This window comes from Podarcis raffonei, chromosome 8 (assembly GCF_027172205.1).
Source record: "Podarcis raffonei isolate rPodRaf1 chromosome 8, rPodRaf1.pri, whole genome shotgun sequence".
Lineage (NCBI taxonomy): Eukaryota > Metazoa > Chordata > Lepidosauria > Squamata > Lacertidae > Podarcis > Podarcis raffonei.
Window position 1 is genome coordinate 64,156,124 of NC_070609.1, and position 26,408 is coordinate 64,182,531.

The window sequence follows — 26,408 nt, forward strand, 5'->3', positions numbered from 1 at the left end:
TTTTTGTGTGTATTTTTAAGAGTTTCCCCAAATTGAATTGAGTGCTGCAATCAGGAGCTGAAGTAAATCTGGATTACGTTGGCTGTATGGATTAAGGAGCTTGCAAGCAGAAGGGGGGAAATGCCAGGCGTTCGGTGATCACTGAATCTTATAAAAAATGGTTAATGAATCTGTGCTGGAAGAAGGTGGTATGGGCTTAGGAGAGATCAGAGATGCTAAGATGGCCTCTCTGACCCTAGAATCACCTGGCTAGTTTGGCGTGCCAGACTAGGACTTGGGAAACCAGGGTTCAAATTCCCACTCAGCCATGGATGTCTCACCGGATGACTTTGGGCCAATCACAGCCTCTCAGCTTAAGCTACCTCACAGGGTCGTTGTGATGATTAAATGGCAATGGGGAGAACCAAGTACCATTTTTTCGCTCCATAAGACGCACTATTTTCTTCCTAAAAAGTAAGGGGAAATGTCTGTGCGTCTTATGAAGTGAATGCTGTGTGGAGGAGGGATGTGTAAGCGGCTCCTGTCCGCTTTGCTGCTTTAAAGCAAGCCACAGAGGGGGGACGGATGGGAGCCATGGCTCCCCTTCCTTCCCTCCTCCGTGGCTCGCTTTAAAGCAGCAAAGTGGACAGGAACTGCCCGCTTTGCTGCTTTAAATAGTTTAGTACAACATTTGATTCAGAATATTTCCCCCCCCCCGTGTTTTCCTCCTCTAAAAACTAGGTGCGTCTTATGGAGCGAAAAATACGGTATATGCCACCTTGAGCTCCTTCGAGGGAAAGGTGGGGTGTGAATGAAATGAAAAACATGCAGCATTGACTAACTTTTTCAGGACCGAAAAGCCTGGGTGAAACCTTGGGGGTGTTGGGGAGAATTCAATAAAGACAAGGAGAAAAACAGAAGGGGCAGGTTCTTCAAATGCCTCCTTCCCTCTCCCCCTCTCCTGCCCCGTCATTCCTTCTCAGAGAAGAGCCAAGGCACCAGAATAAACTCTCTGTGTCAGCTCATGCCCCGGAGGCAGAGCGGGGCAGGAGCAACTTGCCGTGTGCTAATTCATCCTTGTGTGGGCGTTGCGCATGGCAGGCGCAGAGCGCTGCTTAACAGCACAGAGAAATGTCCCTCTGCAGCAGAGATCCCAATGCACAGAGGCTCGTTTTGCTAAGCAAGGCGATCTTTCCCCCTTGCTTCTCCCTTGATGCCTTTGCCTTCGACAATGCCCCCCCCCCGCTGCTCTTTGCCTTCTCCAGAATGCTAGATGGGTTCTTCATGCTGCGCCCAGCAGCAACAAAACACGTCCACATTCGGGCATCCCATAATAATAACGGGCTCCCTCTCAAAGAGGAGCCAAAGGCCAGGGGTCAGCAAACTTTTTCAGCAGGGGGCCGGTCCACTGTCCCTCAGACCTTGTGGGGGGCCAGACTATATATTTTTTGGGGGGGAATGAACGAATTCCTATGCCCCACAAATAACCCAGAGATGCATTTTAAATAAAAGCACACATTCTACTCATGTAAAAACACCAGGCAGACCCTACCAATAACCCAGAGGTGCATTTTAAATAAAAGGACACATTAAGGTAAAGGTAAAGCTACCCCTGCCCGTACGGGCCAGTCGTGTCCGACTCTAGGGTTGCGCGCTCATCTCGCTCAAGAGGCCGGGAGCCAGTGCTGTCCGGAGACACTTCCAGGTCACGTGGCCAGCGTGACAAAGCTGCTCTGGCGAGCCAGCACCAGTGCCGCACACAGAAACGCCGTTTACCTTCCCGCTATAAAGCGGTACCTATTTATCTACTTGCACTTAGGGGTGCTTTCGAACTGCTAGGTGGGCAGGAGCTGGGACCGAACGACGGGAGCTCACCCTGCCGCGGGGATTCGAACCGCCGACCTTGCGATCAGCAAGTCCTAGGCACTGAGGTTTTACCCGCAGCGCCACCCGCGTCCCTAAAAGGACACATTATACTCATGTAAAAACACACTGATTCCCAGACTGCCCGCGGGCCGGATTGAGAAGGCCTTAGTTTGCCTACCCATGGTGCAGACCTTTCTGTGACAAAAAGAGGGGAGAGGCAGTGCCTTGTTTGGGGGGGGTGCCATTAGGGCAGAGGCGTAGTTTCAGCGCCATGTTGGCAACCCCCTGGTCCAGCACAAGCCTTGCATTAGAGAGGTACCATGATTTTTCTCTTGCTAGTCAGGCTGGTGGCTCTCTGGAGACTAAGGAAGGCTGTTTCCAGAGTAGACAGTCCTTTGTAGGTGGAACATCCCTCTTGAGTTGACATGAAACAGATTTAATTCATTGATGCCATGGGACTCCAGGTTATGCAAGAGGCATAAGAACATTGGAAGGATCGGGCCAATGGCACATCTAGTCTAGCATCCTGCTTTCACAGTGACCAACCAGATGCCCCAATGGGAAATCTGCGAGCAGGACCCAGGCACAAAAGCACTCTCTCCTCTCATGGCTTCCAGCAACTGGTATTCAGAAACATTACTGCCTCCAGCCATGAAGGCAGAGCACAGCCATCATTGCTAGTAGCCATTGATATCATTAGCCTCCTCTATGAATTTGTCCAATCCCCTTTATAGGCATCTAAGTCGGTGGCCGCATTGCCTCCTGCAGGAGCGGGTTCCGTAGTCTAACTATGGAATGGATTGTGTCCAGTGTTCCTCCTACACAGAGCAGAACCATTGAGATTAAAGGTTGTGATCCACTTTGGCCCATTAATTTCACTGGGTCTACTCTGAGTAACGCGTCGTTGAATAGAAATCCATGAGCTGTATTCAACTAACCTTTGCTCAGAGTAGACCCATTGAAATGAATGGACCCAAGCTAATCATGCCCATTAATTTTAATGCATCTACACTGAGTGAAAGTTAGTGGACTTCAACCCAACATCACCACTTTGGATATTTCTTGTGAGAGATTTCCCTGCATGCAGAATGCCCCAGATTCTACTCTCAGGCTCTTCAGGTAGGGCTGGGGAAAATGTTTGAAAACCTGGAGGAGGTTTGTCAGTGCAGACCAGGGACAAGAAACATGCGGCCTTCCAGGTGTTGCTGGACCACAGCCCCCCCCCTTACCCTTTATTGGCTGGGGCTGATGGGAAATGGAGTCCCAGCTGCATCTGAAGGTCTGCAGGTTCCCTTGACCTGGTAAAGACCATCCTCTGCTAGGTTGGTCAATGGAACCTTTCCCACTCACACGTGACCTCCAGCTTTAAGATTAGTTGTGCCTGAGTTTTGTGTCCTTTTCCTCCCTCCCAATCCCTTTTTCTTTCTGTGCTGAATCTTTTAAATTATAAGCCTTAGGGCACAGGCTATCTTCCTCTTCAGAGCTATTTAGGTGCCTTTTTCTTACTGAACCATGGGATTAAAAAAATGTGCTTTAAATAAATGTGTAGAAGCCAGCAGACTGCTGCTGAGCAGAGCAGAGTCAGCAAATAAAAGCCCCCCACCCCACCAAATCCAAAAGGAGCGTGCCTAAGAGGCAACCAGATCGTCCTGCCCTGTTGTAGCTGGGGGAGCAGGGCGAGGGTGAGAGCAAGCAGGCCATTTTTCATGAAACAAATACCGTATTTTTCACTCTATAAGAGGCACCAGACCACAAGACGCACCTAGTTTTTGGAGGAGGAAAACAAGAAAAAAAAATATTCTGAATCTCAGAAGCCAGAACAGCAAGAGGGATCGCTGCGCAGTGAAAGCAGCAATCCCTCTTGCTGTTCTGGCTTCTGGGATAGCTGCGCAGCCTGCATTCGCTCCATAAGACGCACACACATTTCCCCTTACTTTTTAGGAGGGAAAAAGTGAGTCTTATAAAGCAAAAAATACGGTACTTTCAGGTGTGGGCAGAAAGCAGCCTGTGATAGGGGAAGGGATGCAGCACCTGAAAGCATCTGCTTTGCATGCAGAAGGTTCAGACCCTGGCATCTCCAGCCTGAGCTGGGTCTGTCCTTTTGCTTGAAACCCTGGAGAGCTGCTGCCAGCCCGTGCAGGCACAGCTGAGCTGGGTGCACCAGTTGGTTTTGACTCAGAACAAGGAAGCCCCCGGCGTTCCTCTGTCCTGCTTCGAAGCCCTAACAGATGGTTCGCACTGGATTCTCCCCTGGGGTTGGTGAACTATTCGAACTCTCTTCCTTTCTCCTTTCTTGCGATCCTGCGGGAAGGAGGCTGCTTGGGAAAGGATGGGATCTCCCTTGGCTTTGTGGCTAAATTTAGTTTCCCATCATCATCCCTCTGCGAGCCTGGGGGGGGAGAGCGGGGGGGAGGCAAGGGAGCAGATGGGAGGGTTGGCTGCAGGGCTGGGGTGTCTGGGGGGGGTGGAGGGAGGCTTTCACCATCAGACAGCAGCAGCCGGAGCTGTGAGGAAGCCGTAGCAGCAGCAGCAGCAGCAGCAGCAGCAGCAGGCGCCGCGCCTGGCCAAGACACTGGAGCACTGACTCCAGATTAAAAGTCGTCTTTGTCCCTTTGTTGTCCACCAATTGCCAAGCTCGGCTCTCTTGGTGCGCTTCGCCGGCTGCTCAGCAGACTCCAGAGTCTCAGCCCGAACGGAGGACCCACAGCGGGCTTTGTGGGTCCTAAAATCCAGCCCCGTGCCTGGTGAGTGAATGAACTGGCTCAGGGATCTGAGCGAAGGCAAGCAAGACTCCTCCCTCCCTCCCTATCATCATCCTCCTCATCAGTGTCCTCCTGCTACCTCCCTCCATTCTGAATCAGGATGATTCTCATGAGAGATTTGCTCCTCCTGGATCCATCTGAGTCTCAGTGACGCAGCTCCTTAGTCCCCCCTGAGAGTTACACTGGGGGAATCACCCTCCAAGGAGATGCGGCTGCGGCTCCCAAACTAAACTGAAATCCAGCGCCGGGGATCCCTCGCCCACGGAAGCACCCTAGGGAGATGTCCAAAGTCGCCACACTGCCAGACTGAGGAACTGGGTCAGAAGGAGAAGAGGGATGGCTGCTATTTGGAAGGGTGGTCAGCCTGGACCCCTTGTTTTTTGCCACTCGTGGATGGGGTAACGGGCCCGCTGGGGTTATTTTTCTGGGTTTTTTGTTCCGGGGGAGCATCCTTGCAGCTGCGTCAGGAGAATCCAGGTCTTGGGGAGAAGGTTTCTGCGGGAGGCTTTCCTCCTTTGACATATCCCGGAGAACAGGTGACACAGCGTCGGAGGAGACCAGGGCAACCTCTAGGTCGGGGCGGCGACACCAGAAGCAGGCAGGATGCAAGTGTCCTTCGTCTGCTCAGACCACAACATCAAGAACCGGAGCGCGGAGGACCGGCTCAACCGGCAGAATGCCAACAGCCCCAGCACGCGGGGTCGGTTCCGGGCAGTGGCGATGGTGGCCCGGAGCTTGGGGCACCTCTCCGCGCAGAACGCCCCGTCCTCCAGCGACTCCAGTGTGAAGCAGACTGGCATGAAATACAGGTATGGGGAGGGTGGGAGAAGCGCCGTACGTCAGGGAAGAGTTTGGGGACCGGTCGCTGTGCAGGGAGCAGAACCCAAATTCTGGAGTCTCCCAGAGCCAAACTCTTGGGTCATTGCTCCATCCAACTCTGAATTGCTTGTACTGACCAACAGTGGCTCTCCAAGGGTTTTTCCAGCAAGGAATCTTTCCCAGCTTTACCCGGAGAGGCCATTGGGGATTGAAGTTGGACCTTGTGCCTGCACAGCAAATTCTCTGCCTCTGAGCTACAGCCACTTCCCTACAAATAGTAGGGTCTAATCCTCATGGTTCTGAATGAAGTGCTAAATTAAATATCCAGCGCAATATTGCCTGCACTGACTCGCAGCAGCTCTCTGGGATTTCAAGCAGGGAGTCTCTCTCAGCCTTACCTGGATATTCCATTGGGGATTGAACCTGAGACCTTTGGTCTGCAAGACAGATGCTCTATCACTGAGCTACAATAGCAGTTCCCCAAAGCACACACTTTGAAAAGCAGGCTTACAACTGGCTGGCCATTGTCTGGATATGACAAAAGAAGCAGGTTGGAGGTAGTCTAATCCTTTCTCCCATATACATGTGCTGGTTTCCCCCTGAAAATTGCATATATTTTTTCAGGTACCAGCTTCAGAGGCAAAGAGTAGCTTTCAGTGGGGATGTTCTGGGGGGAAAGGGTTAAAACCAATGCCCACCACATCACTGTTCCAGGTTGGCAGCCCCAGGGCTGCTTTGGCTATTAGAAAGTGTGGGTGGGAGGGGAGACAGCAGCCAGTTGTAATTATTATTGTTTTTAAAGGCAAAAATGTAATGGCACCTGTAGATTGTTTTTTGGCTGTTGCCAAAAAGGCTGCAAAGGTTGGCTGAGGAAATGCCAGAAACTGTATTTTGGTACGAAGCCTATTAGTCATTGGAACATTGGAAGCTGCCTTCTACCAAGTGAGACCATGGGTCCATGTAGCTCAGTACTGTCTGCACGGGCTGGCAGCACCTTCCCAGGGTTTCAGGATCTCAGTCCTAACTGGAGATGCTGGGGATTGAATCTGCATTCAAACCGGGTGCTCTGCCGCTGAGCTTACCCACCTTCTGCACTGACTAGCAGGGTTTCACTGTCCGCACTGACTAGCAGGGTTTCAGAGACGTGCCTTTCCCAGCCCTGCTTGGGGACGCCATTGGGGATTTAACCTGGGGCCTTCTGCTTGGAGACACCATTGGGACCTTCTGCATGCAGAGCAGGTGCTCTGCTACTAAGATACAGCTCAGCATGTTGATAATGACTGGTGAAAACTCAAGCCTGAGCAGGGTCCAGCTCTTTTGAGTTTCCAGCGGTGGGGGTTGTAGGAGAGCCCTACAAATCTCCTTGTCCCATCTCAAGAAAGGAGAAGCTGGGGAGAAACACAAAGCAGGCTGGCTGGCTGGCTGGATGGATAGGATAGATCCATTCTGCAGAATTTAACTTTGGTTGCAGAATTTAATTTTGGTCGCAGAATTTAATTTTGGCTGCAGAATTTAACTATAATTTATTTGTGGGCTCCTTCCCTGCCCATCCCTTTCCTTGCCTTCTGGTGCCTCTGGATAGGCAGTGATCTGGACAGAAGTATAGTTGAAGCAGCCTGGAACTGCATTAGGGTTTTTGTTTGTTTGTTTTTGCTGCTGCTGAATCACAGTTAATGAGTAGAGAGTAGGTGATAGGCTGCCCACTCTGCTCCTTACCTAATCTGCACCAATCAGCTGAGAGTGGAGTTGTTCTTGCATCTTTCTCTTTGAGTTCATGCAGAAGTCAGTGAGAGAGCATGGGGCAGGCAAGGATTTCTACAACAGCAAAAGAGAACGTTGAAGAAATACTATGGGTACAAAAAAAAATCACAGGCGAAAATTTCACTCGAAAGGGAAATATTTAAACTGCTGAACCTCGGCCAATTCCCATCTCCTCGTTTTGAAATTTGGTCTCCTTATAATGCTTGTCTGCCATTAAAGCTCATGTGCAAAGTGACATAATATGTTGACAAACCTACATCCTATTGTGATGGACTGGTTCAGGCTTTGGAACCTAAGAACTGTAGAGTTGGGAGGGATCCTAAGGGTCATCTAGCCCCACCCCCTGCAACGCAGGAATTGCAGCGGAATAATCCCCGACCTCTGCTCAAAAACCCCCATTGAAAAGATTCCATCACCTTCCAAGGGAGTCTGTTCCACTGTCAAACGGCTCCTAAGGTCAGAAGGTTCTTCCTAACATTTAGTCGGGGTTCACCCAGACTTCCTATTCAACCTTCCTTTCCAGGGTTTAAAGCTCTATATCCAAGCATTGTGTTTCTCTTGTTCTGGGTGTTTTCCCCAGAAAAACCCGTGTTTTGCAGCTGAGTCAGAGCAAAGAGCAGTCCGTGGAAAACCCAGTTGCTGTTTGCTCTGATTCAGCTGTAAAATGCAGGTTTTCCCAGGGAAAGCACTGGGTCAAACAAACAGGCGCTGCTCAGACATGGAGCTTTAAAGTGCCTATAAATGCAGCTCAGAAGGAAGTGTGGATGAGCCCAGAATCTCCTTCTTTTTTATTTGAATCCATTTGTTTGGGTCCTCCCCTCTGCAGCAGCAGAAAACATGCTTGCGATTGTGTTAGGACCAAACCAGTTCTGTGCATTAAACACACATTTGTTGTTTTAGTTGTAAAGATTGTTTGGGTAATGGGTGTGTGTGTGTTCATTTGTGTGTCCCTAAACACAGGACAGGACACGGGTGGCGCTGTGGGTTAAACCACAGAGCCTAGGGCTTGCCAATCAGAAGGTTGGCGGTTCGAATCCCTGTGACGGGGTGAGCTCCCGTTGCTCGGTCCCTGCTCCTGCCAACCTAGCAGTTCGGAAGCACATCAAAGTGCAAGTAGATAAATAGGTACCACTCCGGCGGGAAGGTAAACGGCGTTTCCATGCGCTGCTCTGGTTTGCCAGAAGCGGCTTAGTCATGCTGGCCACATGACCCAGAAGCTGTACGCCAGCTCCCTCGGCCAATAAAGCGAGATGAGTGCTGCAACCCCAGAGTCGGTCACAACTGGACCTAATGGTCAGGGGTCCCTTTACCTTTACCTTTAAACACAGGACACGTGCATGACATCTGCTGCCCTCCTTTGCTTTACCTCTGTTGCTTTAATTTTCACCGCCTTCACTATTCTGGTTCTGATACCCAAACTAAGCAGGTTTGGAGGGGGCAGGGAAAACTTCAAGCAGTAGGGAGGTAAGGTTTTGCTCCAGCTACCCCCTGCCCCCCATCCCAGCAACATGCGCCATTTAGCGATTCGTGTAAAAACACACAAAGCCGCCGGCTCTTTGCAAGCAAACCAGCAAGTTTGTGTTTAACGTCTGGTCCTTTGCAAACGCAGAATTCCGTAGCAGCAGCCAGAATGGTTTTTACATAGTTCTATAAGAAAAGGGATCCTCCTTCATGAATTGGGGTAGTGCAATGTCAGGAAACAGTTTTTGCACACCATGCATTTCAAACACACTCAATGCACATTGAAAGCACATAACTTTCAATGCAATTCTGGGAGCTATAGTTTATTAAGGGTGCTGGGAACTGTAGCTCTGCAAGGGGGCAGCTACAGTCCCCAGGATTCCTTGGGAGAAGCTATGCATTTTAAATGTGCATTGGATGTCCTCTAAATGTATGCTGCGGAGCTGTCCTTACAAGCCAGAAATCCTTCTCTCTGTAAGTTTCAGCTGCTCAGCCTGTCTGATGACAGTAAAAGAGGCTGCATTGCACTATTTGCCATTGTTTTAGATGTGCCACAGCCTTGACCAGAGAGTCTTTTTCATAGCCAAAGACCCTGACATTCCCTCTTACGGACTTCCCATTCCCAGCATGTTTTCCCATGCCATTATTAACTGCCATCACACTATGGGTGGCTAATGGCACTCTTGAAATCAGTAACTGTGAGGGTGGGATGCATGATTGCTTTGAAATGCTTTTTGGTGCTTTAAATAGTTTCAGATGCTCTAAATGGCTTTAGAATATTTTTAAATGTTTTAAATGCAGCACACGTCTGTTTTAAATTGCATCGTTCCAACGCCGACCGCGTTAATAAAATAAAATGGCCTTCGTAAGGAGATAGTTCTGTGGTCCATTTAGCAACGTTGCTGTGGGCTTCAAGGCGCTCTGTCTCCTTGAATCACCCGTTTCCTTGAGCGGTTCACTGGCTGTTGTTAATCTGCCTGTTAATTGATAGATAGGTGGGAGCTCTGGAAGGGAGGGCCGTAGCTCAGTGCTAGAGAGCCTGCCTTGCATGCAGAAGGTCTCAGGTTCAATCCCCATTATCTCCAAGTTGGGCTGGGAGAGTATCCCTGTGTGAGCCCCTGGAGAGCTGCTGACAGCCAGTGTAAACAATATGCTGAGTTAGATTGACCAAGGCTCTGACTCAGTATATAAGGCAACTTACTAGGTTCCTAAAGGCAGGCAGGAAGGAAGGAAGGGTGGAGAGTCTTTGCAGGCCTTCAAGATACAACGTCTTCAGCTCAAGCCTTCAGCCACTGATCTCAGGGAACCCCACCTAGATATCATAACCTTCAGGGTGTTTGTTGTTGTTGCTTTTGGACCCATGGCCACCTGCTCCTAGTGACTTGCCCACTGCAATTGATGCCATGAGGTCTTTCTCATAGGACATATTTGCACCCTGCATTTAAAGCACCATGATAGCACTTTATTTGTTTGTTTGTTTGTTATTATTTTCACAAGGCTTATGCACAAGGCTTGATTGCAAAACAACCCCGAAAGCGGCTTTACGGAGAGAACAATGCAATGAAATTATCAGCAGAAACAACTCTTTACAACATTCAAAAACTAAAATCGGCAATATACCAGAATCGGATTGAAACATACATCAAGGTTCCACGTGTTTGTCTAAAGAAAAATGTTCATGGCATGCGCCCAAAAGGGTTCAGGGAAGGCGCCTGCCTGGTGTCAATAGGCAGGGAGTTCCAAGATATGCTTGCTGCCACAGTAAAAGGTTGATTCCTTACAAATGCAAAAAGAATATCAGGTGGCACCTGTGACGTTGCCAATTCTGCATGCATGGGGCAAGGTGATTTCATAGATAAATTTGATGCGCTTCAGCTTGTTTCCTTCTTGGAGTACGGATGAGGGACATTAAATCCCGTGTGTTTCTTTTTCCCAAGGGGGAGGGAAAGGGGGGTGGGGAACCTTTGTGAGGGTCAGAGGGTCTGCTTGGGGTTGCTGCAGTTTGTGGGGAGGTGGCTGAGGAAAGGGGTGAAGTGTCTGGTGGTGGTATATTGTCATCCTCGCTTGTTTATTTGCAGTCAACTGAACATTTAAACAATTAATAACAATTTTCTACCAATAGACACATAGGCCTCTGAGAACACATGGCAATTTGTGGAATGGGACTTTTGTTTAAAAAGGTGAAATGACTTAAAAGTTAAATGTAATAAAATAGACGTTCGGTGCCACTGTGGGTGAGAAGACAGGTTGCAGAAACAAATGCAAAATTCAGCTGCATATGAATCACTGTTTATAAGTGATATGTGCTGCAAATTTTTAAAAAAGCACAATTTAGAAAAATTGACAACGAATAACATTTTTTAAAATGAGCATTAATGCAAATTAAAAAGACAGTATGAAAATGCGTCACAGTATATGTATATGCTGTATAAGATGGAGCTTGTTTCTTGCTGCTCCAGAGGGCAGGACCCGAAGAATTGGATTCAAATGACAGGAAAGGAGATTCCAACTAAACATTAGGAAGAACTTTCAGGTGGTAAGAAAGGTTCGGCAGCGGAACAAAAGAAGGGGGCAGACTCTCCTTCACTAGAAGTTTCAAACAGAGGTTGGCTGGCCATCTGTCAGGGATTCTTTCACTGTGATTCCTGCATTGCAGGGGGTTAGACTAGATGACACTTGGGTGCCCGTTCCAACTCTGCAATTCCATTCTGCGATTCTATATCAGGCGATATACTGCTTAGCATCGTTATTCTGTGTTTTTCAGTTGCGCCAATGTGCATTTCTACTAATTGTTTCAATCCGTTGATCTGCAAATAAGATGATGATGATGGAGATGAGGTCAAAAGGGGGGAACCCCCGGTGTGCACAGGGGAAGGGGAATAGAGCTCTGAGCAAAATTTCAAGGGTGTGGGAAATGGCCTGGCCATGTCGCCTTACGGATAAGAAATTTCTGGACCATCCAGGAACCAAACTTCCTCTTCCTCGGCCCCCTCCACACCCTGCCCCAGGCTGATGGCTGGCCCTTTCATGTGGAAGGTCAGAAAATGCTGAGAGGCATTGGAGCCGCCACAAAATATTTAGTCTGCGGCTTGCAAAAAGTGACAGACAGCTCAAAGCAATGCATCACACGCAAACATGCACAGAGTCTCCCCAAGGGCCAGTCCTGGGTGTTCCTCTGCCAATCAAGCTCTGATGGCAGCATTTGAACCTGAGAGAACCCCCTGAAAATGATTTGTGTAGGATTATTCATATACATATCCTTGTAGGATTTTTTATTATGCATATTATCCTTACAGCAAGCCTGTATGCTATGCTGGAGTTACCATCATTGTATTACCTTGCTGGGGGTGTGTGGAATGCACTGAATGTTATTACAGTATTACCCGTTACTGCATTTGTATCCCACCATTTTCTCCAAGAAGCTCGAGGTGGCATGCATGGCTCTTCCACTCCTCGTTTAATCCCCATAACAACCCTGTGAGGTAGGACAAGTCCAGGGAGCTTCATGGCCAAGTGTGGATTTGAACCCTGGTCTCCCAGGTCCCAGGTCAACCCTCTAACCCATGGGGAGGTAAACTAAGGCCTGGGGGCCAGATCTGGCCCAATCACCTTCTAAATCCGGCCCACAGACGGTCCGGGAATCAGCATGTTTTTACATGAGTAGAATGTGTCATTTTATTTAAAATGCATCTCTGTGTTATTTGTGGGCAATAGGAATTCATTCATTCCCCCCCCCCAAAAAATAATATGGTCTGGTACCCCAGAAGGTCTGAGGGACAGTGGACCCGCCCCCTGCTGAAAAAGGTTGCTGACCCCTGCTCTAACCACTACACCACACTGGCTTCCCCAGTTGATGCCTCAAGGTGAACTTGATGTGATGTCAGGAGATCTCTGATTCCCCTGGGAAAGAGTCCAGTTTGGCAAACCCTCCCATTGCCTTTTCTTAATAATTATTTTGCAAACCAAGAACAGACCGGGGAAGATCCAAGCCCAGGACTCCTGATGTCAGTTCTCTAGTTCCACCAGGGATAGGGTCTAACCCAGCTGGAGAAGGAGGTTTCCCTGTGTCTGATTCTGCATGATTATGAAAGCACCAAATGGTATATCCCCCCCGCCTCCTCCTCTCTCCTTCCCTTCCCTCGTGTATCTTTTGAGGGAAACACAAAATGCTGATCGGAACTGAAATGACATCTGCTCTCTGTAAGCATCGGTGCGAAGATGCCAATGGCCAGCGTCTATTTCCGACATTTCCATCTGCCTATTAAAAGGTGGTGTGTTGTTTTTTCCAGAAACCTTGGGAAGTCAGGACTCCGAGTTTCCTGCCTCGGGTTAGGTAAGTGGAATTCTTGGGGTTTTCCTTTTGATTCAGCTTGCGGAGCGGGGGGGGGGAGAGATAGATTCAGTTTGGTGCATACGCTACAAATGCGCTCTGTGGAAGATGCCATGCAATGCAGCTGTCCAGAGAGGAATTGATTGGCAGAAGGCATCCACATCTGTCTGCATTGCTTTCCCACTTTCAACAGCCATGGCTTCCCCCACAAGAATCCGGGAGTTGCAGTTTGCTTGGGGTGCTGAGAGTTGTTTGCAGACCCCTGTCTCCCCCACCCCGGCTGAATCATGCTTTCCTGATGGATATCATTCCTGGCTTGGGATCCTGATGGCCTCCACAGCTGCTCTTGCGTTGTCTGTTGTGTTAAGCTGGCCCTGCTCCTGGGAACCAGTTGCTAAGGTTAAGGGCTAAGGCTTGTTCCAGCGTGACAATTGTTCTGAGCTTACATTGGAGGTGCCATTCCTGCAGGAAGTGGAATTAAAACTGTCCCGGAGTTTTAACTCCACAAAGGGTCTGCTTGCAACTCCTCCATACCTATTCCCTATCTTGTGTGCAGCTCAGCAATTCCTTTCCTGTTTCATTCAAGCTCATTCTGCGGTGATCCTCTTGGTATTAAAAATAAACAGGTTGGAAATCAGACCAGCCAATCGAGGCAGCCGGTCAGTCAGTCAGTCAGTCAGGGAGCACCTAGAAAAGGATGTTGCAATTACTAAGACCCAGCATGGGTTTCTCAAAAATAAGTCTCATTTCTTTTTTTGATGGAGTTACAAGCTTGGTGGATCAGGGGAATGCTATGGACGTAGTGTATCTTGGTTTCAGTAAGGCTTTTGACAGAGTCCCCCATGATATTATTGCAGGGAAGCTGGTAAAATGTGGGCTGGATGAGGTCATTGTTGGATGAGGTGGATTTGTAGGTAGTTAGCTGACCAAATCCAGAGTGCTCAGTAATTATTCCTCATCATCCTGGAGGAAAGTGACAAGTGGAGTGCTGCAGTGTTCTGGCCTGGGCTTGGATAAAGGAACTGAGGGGATGTTCTTTAAATTTGCAGGTGATATCAAGCTGGGAGGGGCAGTTAATGTTGCAGAACAGAACTGGTATTCTGGACATTTAACAACATGGAGAACCAAATCTGGGAGCCCCTTTTGCTCTCCCGGTTTGCAAGGAGCAGTAAATCTGCACCTTGTACACATGGCAGGGGATGTGGGTGGCGCTGTGGGTTAAACCACAGAGCCTAGGACTTGCCGATCAGAAGGTTGGCGGTTCGAATCCCTGCAATGGGGTGAGCTCCCGTTGCTCGGTCCCAGCTCCTGCCTACCTAGCAGTTCGAAAGCACGTCAAAGTGCAAGTGGATAAATAGGTACCGCTCCGGCGGGAAGGTAAACTGCGTTTCCGTGCGCTGCTTTGGTTTGCCAGAAGCAGCTTAGTCCTGCTGGCCACATGACCTGGAAACTGTACGCCGGCTCCCTTGGCCAGTAAAGCGAGATGAGCGCCGCAACCCCAGAGTCAGCCATGACTGGACCTAATGGTCAGGGGTCCCTTTACCTTTACCTTTACACATGGCAGACTTTTGACTTTTGCCCCACAAAGAGGCAGATTAGTCATTTCCCAAGTGGCATGCTTGGTGCATACAAATAAACTTTTTAAATCCCCAAATCCAAAGGCTCCTGTGAGCCCAGAGCATTCCTCCTTCAAGGATGGTGGATGGTGGCACAGTTGCTTCAGGGTTGCATAGTACCCAGTATGCCAATGGATGGCCAGTTTCTGGAAAGCCACACAGCAGCAGAGATAAGTTCTTGCCTTCTTCCTCTGCTTGCGAACTTCCCAGAGGTATCTGCTTGCCACTAGGGAAGACAGAACAGTGGACGAGATGCACATATCTTGAAACACATCCAGTACAGACAGCTGCCTTAACTCAGTCAAGCAATTGATGCATCTAGCTCAGTACTACCTGCACTGACTGGCAGCAACTCTCCAGGGTTTCGGACACAGATCATTCCCAGTCCTACATGGAAATGCCATAGGAGGATTGAACCCAGAGCCTTCTGCATGCCAAGCAGGTGCCCTGCCACTGAGCTGTGACTCAGTGAACGGACTTTTTTCCCAGGAGTTCAGTTCCATCCTGCCTTTGTCCTTCCTCCATTCAGAGGGTTGGACTAGATGACCCTCAGGATCCCTCCCAACTCTGCAATTCTGTGATTCTCCCCAAATCCTTCTTTTCGTTTTTGAAAATCCTTTTGTCTGCCTCTCTCTCTTGCTCTCACTCTCTTTTGTAGGAACATGGGTGACATTTGGAGGACAGATTACGGATGAGGTAAGAATATGTCCCCTCCCTCATGTTTATTTAGTTTATTTATTTGATGGTCTGTCCTCCTCCCCCACCCCAAATCTATTCTCCTGAACTGAAGATGTGAACTGGGGTGGGAGGATCCCCTAAATTGGGGGAGGGAACTGGTGCCCCCCTCCAAAAGTTGTTGGACTCCAGCTCTCATTAACCCCAGGCATCAAGGATGATGGGACCTGGAGTCTAGCAACATCTGGAGGGTCTCAACTGAAGCCTTGACAGCAACTTTGTTGTTTTTCCCCCCTCTTAGAGCCAGCCTAAATTTGCATCTATATGCATAAATTAGCATATCTGAACTGTATGCAAATATGTGTCATTGGCCTGTGCCCTGAGTCCACTAAGAGCCTGCTGACATCCCTCTAAGTCAGCCTTTCTCAACCTGTGGGTCCCCAGATGTTGTTGGACTACAACTCCCATCACCCCTAGCTAGCAAGCTGGAGCTCAGGGATGATGGGAGTTGTAGTCCAACAACATCTGGGGACCCACAGGTTGAGAACTGCTGCTCTAAGTGAAAACCTGGCCGTTCAGCAAAAGTAGCATTACTTTTAGTTGTACCCTGAATTTCACACCTCCTCAATGTCCCGGTGCAATCCGCAGCTCAAAAACAATACATCAGAACAGCGAGGCAGTGCTGGGTAGCGGTTAGAGTGCTGGACTAGGATCTGGGAAACTGGGACTCGAATCCATACTCAGCCGTGAAGTCCACTGGGGAACTTGGGGCCAGTCCCCATCTCTCAGCCCACCCTACCTCACAGGGTTGTTGTGAGGCTATAAGGTGGCAACGTACGCCGCCTTGAGGGAGGAAGATAAGTGTGGCAATAAATATGCACGCTTCGAGAGAGGGAATGCATTTCAAACTCTGCCTGCTGTGAGGAAACGCATTTTAAAATAACCATGTAAATGCAAGCTTTGATGTGGGTTTAAAAATCAGAATTGCAGATGAAGGCAGAAAGCGGATGGAATAGATTCACTGGTGAGAATGCGCAGAAGTGGCCGTGTTCTAGAAATAAACGGATGAGCGGTTGGGTGTGGGTGGGTGGAGGGGGGGCAAGAAAATCCCACCAGTCCTCACAGACACACACACACACACACACACACACACACACACACGACCTCAGGACCTCATCTCTGCCTCTCTTTCAGATGGCGGAGCAGTTGATGACCTTGGCCTATGACAACGGCATCAATCTCTTCGACACGGCGGAAGTCTATGCTGCAGGGAAGTAGGTGCACCCACCCATTTCTAACACCTCCATCGTGCTTTTCTGAGCACTTTCCCATACATTCTCTCTGTCATCCAACCCATGACCCTGCTAGGTAGGCTAGTCATCCACAACAGATGGGAAGGGGACTGAGTACATTGGCTCCCAGTACGTTTCCAAGCACAATTCAAAGTGTTGGTGCTGACCTTTAAAGCCCTAAACGGCCTCGGTCCAGTATACCTGAAGGAGCGTCCCCACCCCCATCGTTCTACCCAGACACTGAGGTCCAGCACCGAGGGCCTTCTGGCTATTCCCTCACTGCAAGAAGCCAAGTTACAGGGAACCAAGCAGAGGGCCTTCTTGTTAGTGGCGCCCTACCTGTGGAAGGACAGATCGTGAAGCTGAGGCTCCAGTACTTTGGCCACCTCATGAGAAGAGAAGACTCCCTGGAGAAGACACTGATGCTGGGAAAGATGGAGGGCACAAGGAGAAGGGGGTGACAGAGGACGAGATGGTTGGATAGTGTTTTCGAGATTACCAGCATGAGTTTGACCAAACTGCGGGAGGTAGTGGAGGACAGAGGTGCCTGGCATGCTCTGGTCCATGGGGTCACGAAGAGTCGGACACGACTAAACGACTAAACAACAACAACAACCTGTGGAACGCCCTCCCACCAGATGTCAAAGAGAACAACAACTACCAGACTTTTAGAAGACATCTGAAGGCAGCCCAGTTTAGGGAAGCTTTTAGTGTCTGATATATTGTGGTATTTTAATATTTTTTTGGAAGCCACCCAGAGTGGCTGGGGAAGCCCAGCTAGATGGGTGGGGTATAAATAATAAATTATTATTATTATTATTATTATTATTATTATTATTATTATTAGAATAAGAGACAGCAGCCTGTCTGAGGCCACCTGGTGAGTCCGCAGCCATTCCATCTTCAACCCCCAACCCCACGCCAGAGAGCCATTGCAAGCATCCCCACTTCCACCTGTGACTCCTCAAAAGCAAGCAGTCCTTGCTGCTACTGTTTCTCAGCTTCCGGTGTGGTTGGATCAGTCAGTTTTGCAGAACACCAAGGAAGGCTGCCTATTTTTTCCCCACCCATGAGTCCGTTTTACAGAGCTTCCTCCTTCTAATCACATGGCCAACTTAGAACAGGGATTCATGCAGAGACATTGTGGGGGAGCTCCTCTGAAAGCAGGTAACTTTATATGTTGGCACTCCAAAAATAAAACTTTGAAGGTCTAAGAGTAAAATGCACCCCCAATTTCAGTTGAGAAAGTCCAATAACTGAGGGAATACTAGCTTAAGCCTTGATTATTATTTTCTCCCCCTATGAGGGGTTGTGTCCTGGTCACCAAAATACATTTTGGCTGCACTCACTGTAGCAAGCTTGACTTCATTCCTGCATGAGTCTAACGGTCACATTTTCTTTCTCTTTCTGTGTCTTGTAGGGCTGAAGTCGTATTAGGGAATATCATTAAGAAAAAAGGATGGAGGTAACTGTTCTTCTTCGGACCACATCTCAACCCCATTCCATCTTGTGGTTATTCCTGTTGTCTCTGTATGCTTTAACATGTTTTAACCCGCCACTGTGTTCAAGAACCCATGTGGACTAGAAACTTTAAACAAAATTCATGTCATAATCAAAATGAGACATGTTTATTTCATGAAAGCTATTTGCTGCTTGACAGTAAAACGAAACCAGGGAGCAGTATGTCACCACACTGTATTTCACAGTGCCATCTATCAACAGCCCCATGAACTGCAGAATGTGACAACAGCCTTAGGTTTCTATTTATATAGCAAGATACATAGTCCAAATCCCAGATCCTTACATTTTTGACGACCGAAACAATCACAACTGATACATTTATACATTGTCTGCAGGATATTGTGTGTGTGTGTGTGTGTGTGTGTGTGTATTTATTTATTTATTTATTAATTACATTTCTAACCCACCCTTCCTCCCAAAGGAGTCCAGGGTGGTGCTACTACACCTTTTCTCAACACAGTCTTGCTCGGGATACTTGACAGATAATTTGCCAAATGCGTCATAAGAATGTCTAATCCTTCTCAGATTTTATATTGGGTGGAGGGGAACTTCAGGATGGTGGTGAATGCATTTAGGAGACTTACCTTTATCCATCACACATCCATTCTCTCCCCCCTTCCCCCACTCTCCTTGCAGACGTTCCAGCCTGGTGATAACAACCAAAATCTTCTGGGGAGGAAAGTACGTAAGCGTTTCAACCACCCTGCTTGTGTGCCATTTGAGTGAGGAAATTCAAGAATATCTGGCGGGCAGTGGAGGGCCAGGGGACTTTGACTGGTTTCAGAAAGTGGGACTGATCCTTAGAATTAGGGATTCCCTTTGCAAGCATCATCCACCCACAATTTCCTTTTGAGGAAAGGGAGTGTGCCTCTGAGCATGGAGAGAGTGCCATCCCCCCTTCCGTACTCCCTAGCCGGTATACGATTTTTTGGGATGAAAGATCAGCATTTCTGGATAGCCTGGCAGTTAGTTTCAGCTCCTCTCTTTCTAAATAGTCATCTTTGCATAGCACAAGTTAACGATTTCGGCTACATCAGTCTTCTAACTTCAGTCTTTCCTCCTTCTCCTCCTACCCCAGAGCTGAGACGGAGAGAGGACTCTCAAGAAAGCACATTATAGAAGGTAAGCTGAAGCCAAACTGCTGGGCACTTAACAATTAACCCAGTGGGTGTTCCCTGGAAGTGGCCTCTTCCCCAAACCTAGCGCTCTCCAGATATTTGATTAATTTATTTATAAACATATTTATATAATGATGTTCATAAAATAAAATAAAAACCCATATCAGAGGAATTTACAGCACTTCTATTTAAAATCATATAATAGAAAACATCTAAAAAGCTAAAATCAGCTGTTACAGAACAAAAAGATGTACCCTATATACTCAAGTATAAGCCGACTTTTTCAGCACATTTTTTTATGCTGAAAATGCCCCCCTTGGCTTATACTCGAGTGAGGGTCCTTTGGGGCTACTCCTTCTTCCTCCACCGCTGCTGCCACCACCAGGTTTGTGGTGTGGTGAACCGGCTTATACTCAAGTCAATAAATTTTCCCAGTTTTTTTGTGGTAAAATTAGGTGCCTTGGCTTATATTCAGGTCGGCTTATACTCGAGTATATACAGTATTCTTAACTGCCTGCATATTTGCCTGATGCAATAGAAAAGTTTTCAGCAGGCGTTTCAAAGGTTAAAACAGAAGGTGCTTGCTGAATCTCCAGTGGCAGGGAGTTCCACAGGACTGATGACACTGAAGGATGTGTTTCTTGTTGTTGTCGAGCAAGCCCTGCCAACCCGGTGACCAACAAAGCCCCTGCAGATGATCTCAGTGATGGAGCGGGGATATAAAGGTTCAGGTGGTCTTTGAGGTCCCCTGGGTGTAAGTTCTTCAGGGCTTTGTAGATGAATACAAGGACCTTGAATCTGGCTCTGTGGGAGATGGGCAGCCTTGCAAGCAACCCAGGGGACACCACTGCCTGTCATCTTCCCAACAGAATTGTAGAGTTGGAAGCGAACTAGTCCATCCTCCTGTATTGCAAGGATCACCTTTTAGTGATCAGCCTCCTTTTCAGTCTCCGTATTGCTCTTGTAGGACTCAGCAAGCAGGGAGAAGGATGGGTCCACAAACAGGATTAGTTGGCTCTGCCTCTCCTTGGCTCTGGCACCACCTGCTGTTGGGTTCCCTGGACTTCCACCCTACCAGTCCCAATGGGTGATGGCTACCACTATGAAGACGCAGGTGGCACTGTGGGTTAAGCCACAGAGCCTACGACTTGCCGATCAGGAGGTCGGCGGTTCGAATCCCTGCGACAGGGTTAGCTCCCATTGCTCAGTCCCTGCTCCTGCCAACCTAACAGTTTGAAAGCATGTCAAAGTGCAAGTAGATAAATAGGTACCGCTCTGGCAGGAAGGTAAACAGCGTTTCCGTGCACTGCTCTGGTTCGCCAGAAGCGGCTTAGTCATGGTGGCCACATGACCCAGAAGCTGTACGCCGGCTCCTTCGGCCAATAAAGCGAGATGAGTGCCGCAACCCCAGAGTCGGCCACGACTGGACCTAATGGTCAAGGGTCCCTTTACCTTTACCTTTACCACTATGAAAATGTTAGTTTATAGGGCGAGATGCCCTTCTGGTGCTGGGACACTGCAGCTTCCATCAGCCCCAGCCAGCATGACCGTATGACATGGGGGCTGATGGGAGTTGTAGTCCAAAACACCTGGAGGGCCCCAAGTTGGGAAAGACTCCCCTGCGGTGTGTTTTGGTATTTCCATTTGGTGTTTGAGTTGCCCTTGTAGAGGTCAGCTAAGGATAGCAGAGAATTTCAATTCAGTTCTATTCCTGCTCTCCGAAACAATGCAAAAACTGAAACACACCTGACCTTTGAAAATTGTACTGCTCCAAACGTCGTTTCTCTAGCCGAGTCATATGAACAGAAATGTATATCCTGGAGTAAATGCATATATTGGAGAAAATGCAAAAATGCACCCTACTAGGGAAAACCGCTTTGTAAAATGTGCCAGTGCAGTGTAACGGTTAGCGTGTCGGACTAGGACCTGGGAGAGACCAGGGTTCAAATCCCCACTCAGCCATGAAGTGCACTCAGCCTGACCTACCTCACAGGGTTGTTGTGGGGACTGAATGAGGAGGGGAAGAACCATGTATGCCACCTTGAGCTCCTTGGAGAAATATAAATGCATTAAATAAATAAATGTGCAAAATCACATACAAAAAGGTGGGGCTAGGGCTGCAGCTCAATAGTAGAGCAGACTCTTTGCATGCAGAAGGTCCGGGCTAAGACTTCCTGCCTGAAACTGGAGAGCCTCTGCCAGTCAGTGCAGACAATACTGGGCTAGGCTCAGCATACTGGCAGCATAAGGCAGCTGCTTGTGTCCCTAGCTGCTATAAAGCAACAAGGGTTCATTTATACACCCCACCTGCCCAATTGGATATGCCATATTTCCCCCCTTGTTATTTTTAAGTAGAGACTGGCTGACCCCAGTGCCTTTCTTTTTTTAATTGATACCCTCAATTACAAAACAAATCACGCAGAGGCACCAGCAGTAGATATTTTGCGCTGGAAGGCTTAAGCTTTGTGGAATCCAGATGCGATTAAAAACATTAAAATATTGTATAATGGGTGACGTTAATTCTTGCCCTAATTCTTTAATGAACGTTGGCCATTTGAAACGGGGTTGTCTGTCATTGATTGCTGGCTACGAATAGAGTTTACAGGGAAACATATGAGGGGCCAGAAAGTAGGGAGCTGGGGTTGTACCCCCCAGTTTGTATGGGGTGGCGGTGACCACCCTTTTCCTGCAAATGTGTGGGGACTGTGGTGCTTTCAATGGGGCCAACTCTAGAGGGTGGTGCATTCACCAAATCGCTGTCAATTTCTCTCTTTGTACATATGCCCCACGTCTCCAGGGTGAGGTGTGGGGCATCAAGGTGCCCGCAAGCGAACCCTTGAAGGCAGAGACTTGAGGGGCATTCGCATCATACATTTAAAGCATTGCAATATCACATGGTCTCCCTCAAAGAATTCTGGGAGCTGCAGTTTGTGAACGGTGCTGCTGAGAGTTGTTAGGAGACCACCCCATAATTCCCTTCCCTGAGTTCCCAGAGTTCCCTGGGAAAGAGGGATTGATTGTGAAACCACTCTGGGAATCATATCTCTGTGAGGGGAATAGGGGCCTCCTCACAACTCTGAGCACCCTTAACAAACTACAGCTCCCAGAATTCTTTAGGGGGAGACATAGCTGTTGAAAGTGATATCATAGTGTTTTAAATGCTTGGTTCAAAAGTGTTGCCTTGCATAACTCCAAGAACCCTTTCGAAGGCATCTACCAGAGAGGTTGTAGAACGGGGTGATTCCAGGGCCACCTTCCATATAAAGCGCTATGATACCACTTTTAATCCCTTTTCAGAAGGAACTGCAGTTCTGTGAGGAGAATGGGGGTGGGGTCTCCCTTAACAAACTACAGCCCCCAGAATCCTTTGGGGGATGCTGTGGCTGTTTAAAGCAGTACCATAGTGTGTTAAATGTATGTGCAAATGCAGCCTTGGTGGTCTGCTGGCTGGCTCCAGAGGCCACCTAATGAAGAAGACGATCTTGCAGTGCTCAGTGTAGGCCTTTCTCTCTGACGCGTTTGTTTTCTGCCTCCCCCTGCAGGCCTGAAGGCTTCGCTAGAACGGCTGCAGCTGGAATACGTGGACGTGGTGTTTGCCAATCGGCCAGACCCCAATACGCCCATGGAAGGTAGGTGTGGCTGCCGCGTTTTGCTTTCTCTCTCAGAGCACCTGTCTCTTCAAGGTGGAACCCTGCAGTCCTTGACCACAGCAGGGGAAGAGATCCATGTTTGCCAAACGTCAGCTAGAAGAGGCACTCTCCTCCCTCTTTCCCCTTCCACACATTGATTTCTCGTACCTGAAAGGATCTACAGGTCCATCCCCATGTGCCTACAGGAGTCCCTCTTCCCTCAGATTGGAAGGAGACATGGCCAGAGCAATGACTGATGCAGAGATGCAACAGGCAGCTTCCTCTGAGGGCAGGTAAGTCCTGCTGCATCTCTGACTTGAGAGTGATTGGATGATCCAGTTGCAGCTGATGGAGAGAGGAGGCTGCCCCAAGCAGAGAATAGTTGAAACAGTACAAAGCCAGAGCAATGAATCCTTCAGGGGCACATCAGGCAGCCTCCCCTGAGTGCAGGTAAATCAGCTGCATCTTACCTAAGGAGAAATTGATGCAGTCACACCCAATTCAAGGATGAGGGGGGATTACCTGCCTCCAGAAGAGACTGAAAGGCAGCAAGGCCAGAACCAAAAATCATGCAGAGATGCAGCAGGCTGCCTCCTCTGTCAGCGGGCGAGGACACTAGGCTCACAGAAACGTCAGTTAATTTATTCCTGGCAAGATAAAATTACTGAAGGTTTTTAAAATGAGCTGTAACACCTCTGCAGATTTGGAAGGATTCCCACCCACCCCAAAGAACCACAGATTTCACTCATACAGGAGACCCTGAAAAAATACCCCATTACCTTGGTTTCTGCTTAGTTATCTGTGACAAGGGCTCCTGTGCATTTACACACCATCATGGAATTGCAGAGTTTAAAGGAATCCCAGGGGTCATCTAGGTCCACCCCTTCCAATGCAGGAACCACAGCAAAAGAATCCCTGACAGGTGGCCATCCAACCTCTGCTGAAAAACCACCAACGAAGGGGAGCCCAACGCTTCCCAAGGTAGCCCCTTCCACTGCCAAACAGCTCTTAACCGTCAGAAATTTCTTCCTAATGTTTTGCTGTAATGTTGACATTTGAATGAATTGGCTTAGGTCCCACCCTCTGGAGTAGCAGGCAACAAGTTTGCTCCATCTTCCATGTGACAGCCCTTCAGATACTTGAAGGTGGATATCACATCACCTCTCGGTCTCCCCTTCTCCAGGCGAAACATACCCAACTTGTAAATGCACTCGTAAACCCCAGCGAATTTCCCACCCTGCCATGGAAAGCCTCAGTTCCTTGCCAATCTGGTTGCCTTGTTAAGGATCTCAACTCTGAATGTTACCCGTTTTCTGCCTTCTGTGTGTGTGTGTATGTGTTTGTGTGTGTGTGCGTGCGTGCGCACGAACACACATATTTGATTTTGAACTCGTGCATTTCCATGTTTTCATGTGAGATACTGTCTTCTATTTCCATAACAATACAGTGCATCGTAGAGAAGCGGGGAAACCTTTCTTGAGCCAAGTGCCACATTAGCTCAGCTAAGAGCTGCCAGGGGCCACATTCCAATAGTATGTGGTTCTGGCCCTGCATAAAATTACCTGCTTCTCTCTCTCTCTCTCTCTCTCTCTCTCACACACACACACACACAGAGAGAGAGAGAGAGAGAGAGAGAGAATTCCACATACACAAAGCTGTTTCTTGTTGAATCAGCGGCAAGTAAATCGCACACCACTGAACAGCAAGCCATGCCCTATGGCTGCTTAAAGCCTCAAAATGCCATTGCGTCCCCCCCAAAAATGCATGCAGTTGCAAATTGCATGGACTATGCATTTGCAAGGAACACAAGTCCCCTAAGGGATTTCCCCCTCTTCTTTTATCTTCTCGCAGCAGGAGCTGCAATTGCGCATTTGACACAGTCCTTTTCACATTGGGAAATGCCCCAACAAACAGCTGGTAGATGAAATTTGGAGCATACCTAGACAGCAGGCCAGGGGGAGCGGGGACTGTTCCCTTTAAAAAGAAACATTTATCCATGATATGATACTTATTCAACAGAGCCATACAACAACCCTGGCAGGGAGACCAACCTCAGAGGTATTGATTGGTCCCAGGCTATCCCAGGAAACTTCCTGTGTGAGCCAAGATTCAAGCTTCAGGTTTTAAGCGTTGTGAGTTTCAAGAGGGGTGGAATAAAAACAAGGTCTTGGGGAGTAGAGATTGACAGTGAGGAAAACTGAAACAGCTCTTGAGTGGCATTTTCTATGCTGTTCAATCCAGAGTGATCCTCAGTGCTTTTTGCTTTGCTTTGCTTTTTTTGGTAGTACGGGCCGGTACACAGTATCGCCCAGCTTTGGGAAGGAGGCAGGAGGGTTGCAGGATTCTGTCAGATCCTCACACCTCCTTCCCAAAGCCTGGGGAACTTCTGCCTGGCTTAGGGAGGGAGGCACAATGCTCTGGAAGGGTCCAAGAGCCCTCCCTTGTTTGATGACTGCCGGCACCTTTCTGTCTAGGAAAAAAAACACCACTGGCTAATACTTAATATCACAATTTGCTCTCCCTCAGGGCTTCTAATTTTCTGTGGAAGAGTGTTGGTTCCAGGGGTGGGCAGTTTCACCTTCAAAATAATTGAAGTTCATGGAGGAGAGGCTATCAGTGGCTATTAGCCACAATGGCGATGATCTGCCTCCAGAGTTGGAGGCAGCAATGCTTCTGAGTGCCAATTGCTGGAAACGGCAGGAGGGGACAGGGCTCTTGTGCTTGGATCCTGCTTGGGACATCTGATTGGCCACTATGAGAGCAGGATGCTAGAATAGAATAGAATAGACTTTATTTGCATAGCCAACAGGCCATAGCATCAAAGGACAGACAAATACAAAAATACATTACGGAAATAGTTATCATAAAATAATCTCAGTACTTAAAACTTGGCAGGGGTAATGATAATAATAATAAGATCCTAGGCGAGGAATCCAGGTGACGGCACTGATGTCATTCAGACAGCAGCTCTCAGTCTCATTGCTCTCTCGACAAATTTGGCAACCTTCTCTGTTGTCGAGCTGTTCTGGTCGGCTAGGAGTGAGAACAGTTTGGCTTCACAAGAGCGGCCCGGGATGGCAGATAGTAGCGGCGTGATGGTCTCGTCCCTGAGATCTTTATATAGGGAGCAGGACAAGAGAACGTGTGACACGGTCTCTACGTAACCAGCTCCACAGGGGCAGAGCCGGTTCTCGAATGAAATTTTTTGATATCTACCTTCAAGAACAGCTGATGGTAACATATTTAGTCTGGCCAGTGTAAAGGCCCGCCTAAGTTTTGGAATAGTTAAGGTAGACAAATAAGGTGCCCGAAAAACAAAGTGGGAGGGGGGCAGATAGGCGTACCAAGCACTAAATTTCTTAATATAGGCCAGATTATTCTGTTGCTCAATATCCTTCATGCGCTGGTCGATAACGGTTTTTGCCTTGGGTAGACCCATTTTCAGGAGATGCTGTGCTTGGAGGCCACATGTAAGTAGTTTTTGATGCACTACTTTGGACCACCGACTTCTATGAGCATCTCGTGCTACTAGAGGTAGTAGTCTAGATGGGTTTAAGTTTAAGCGAAGCCAATAGTTGA

General features: G+C 48.4%; 1 protein-coding gene across 10 annotated transcripts in view; it reads left to right on the forward strand.

The window, feature by feature from the left end:
• The window catches only part of KCNAB2 (potassium voltage-gated channel subfamily A regulatory beta subunit 2), a 105,852-nt gene that overhangs the window by 65,699 nt on the left and 13,745 nt on the right, over window positions 1–26,408 (forward strand). For 8 of the 10 annotated variants that reach the window (XM_053400423.1, XM_053400426.1, XM_053400427.1 and 5 more), the window contains 7 exons: window positions 12,938–12,981; window positions 15,253–15,290; window positions 16,464–16,543; window positions 17,982–18,026; window positions 18,719–18,763; window positions 19,161–19,204; window positions 22,743–22,829. In XM_053400423.1, coding sequence (XP_053256398.1) covers window positions 12,938–12,981; window positions 15,253–15,290; window positions 16,464–16,543; window positions 17,982–18,026; window positions 18,719–18,763; window positions 19,161–19,204; window positions 22,743–22,829 — 383 coding nt within the window. Of the gene's footprint in view, window positions 1–4,397; window positions 5,417–12,937; window positions 12,982–15,252; window positions 15,291–16,463; window positions 16,544–17,981; window positions 18,027–18,718; window positions 18,764–19,160; window positions 19,205–22,742; window positions 22,830–26,408 lie in introns of those variants that run through there. The other 2 variants (XM_053400421.1, XM_053400422.1) reach the window with 2 other exon arrangements.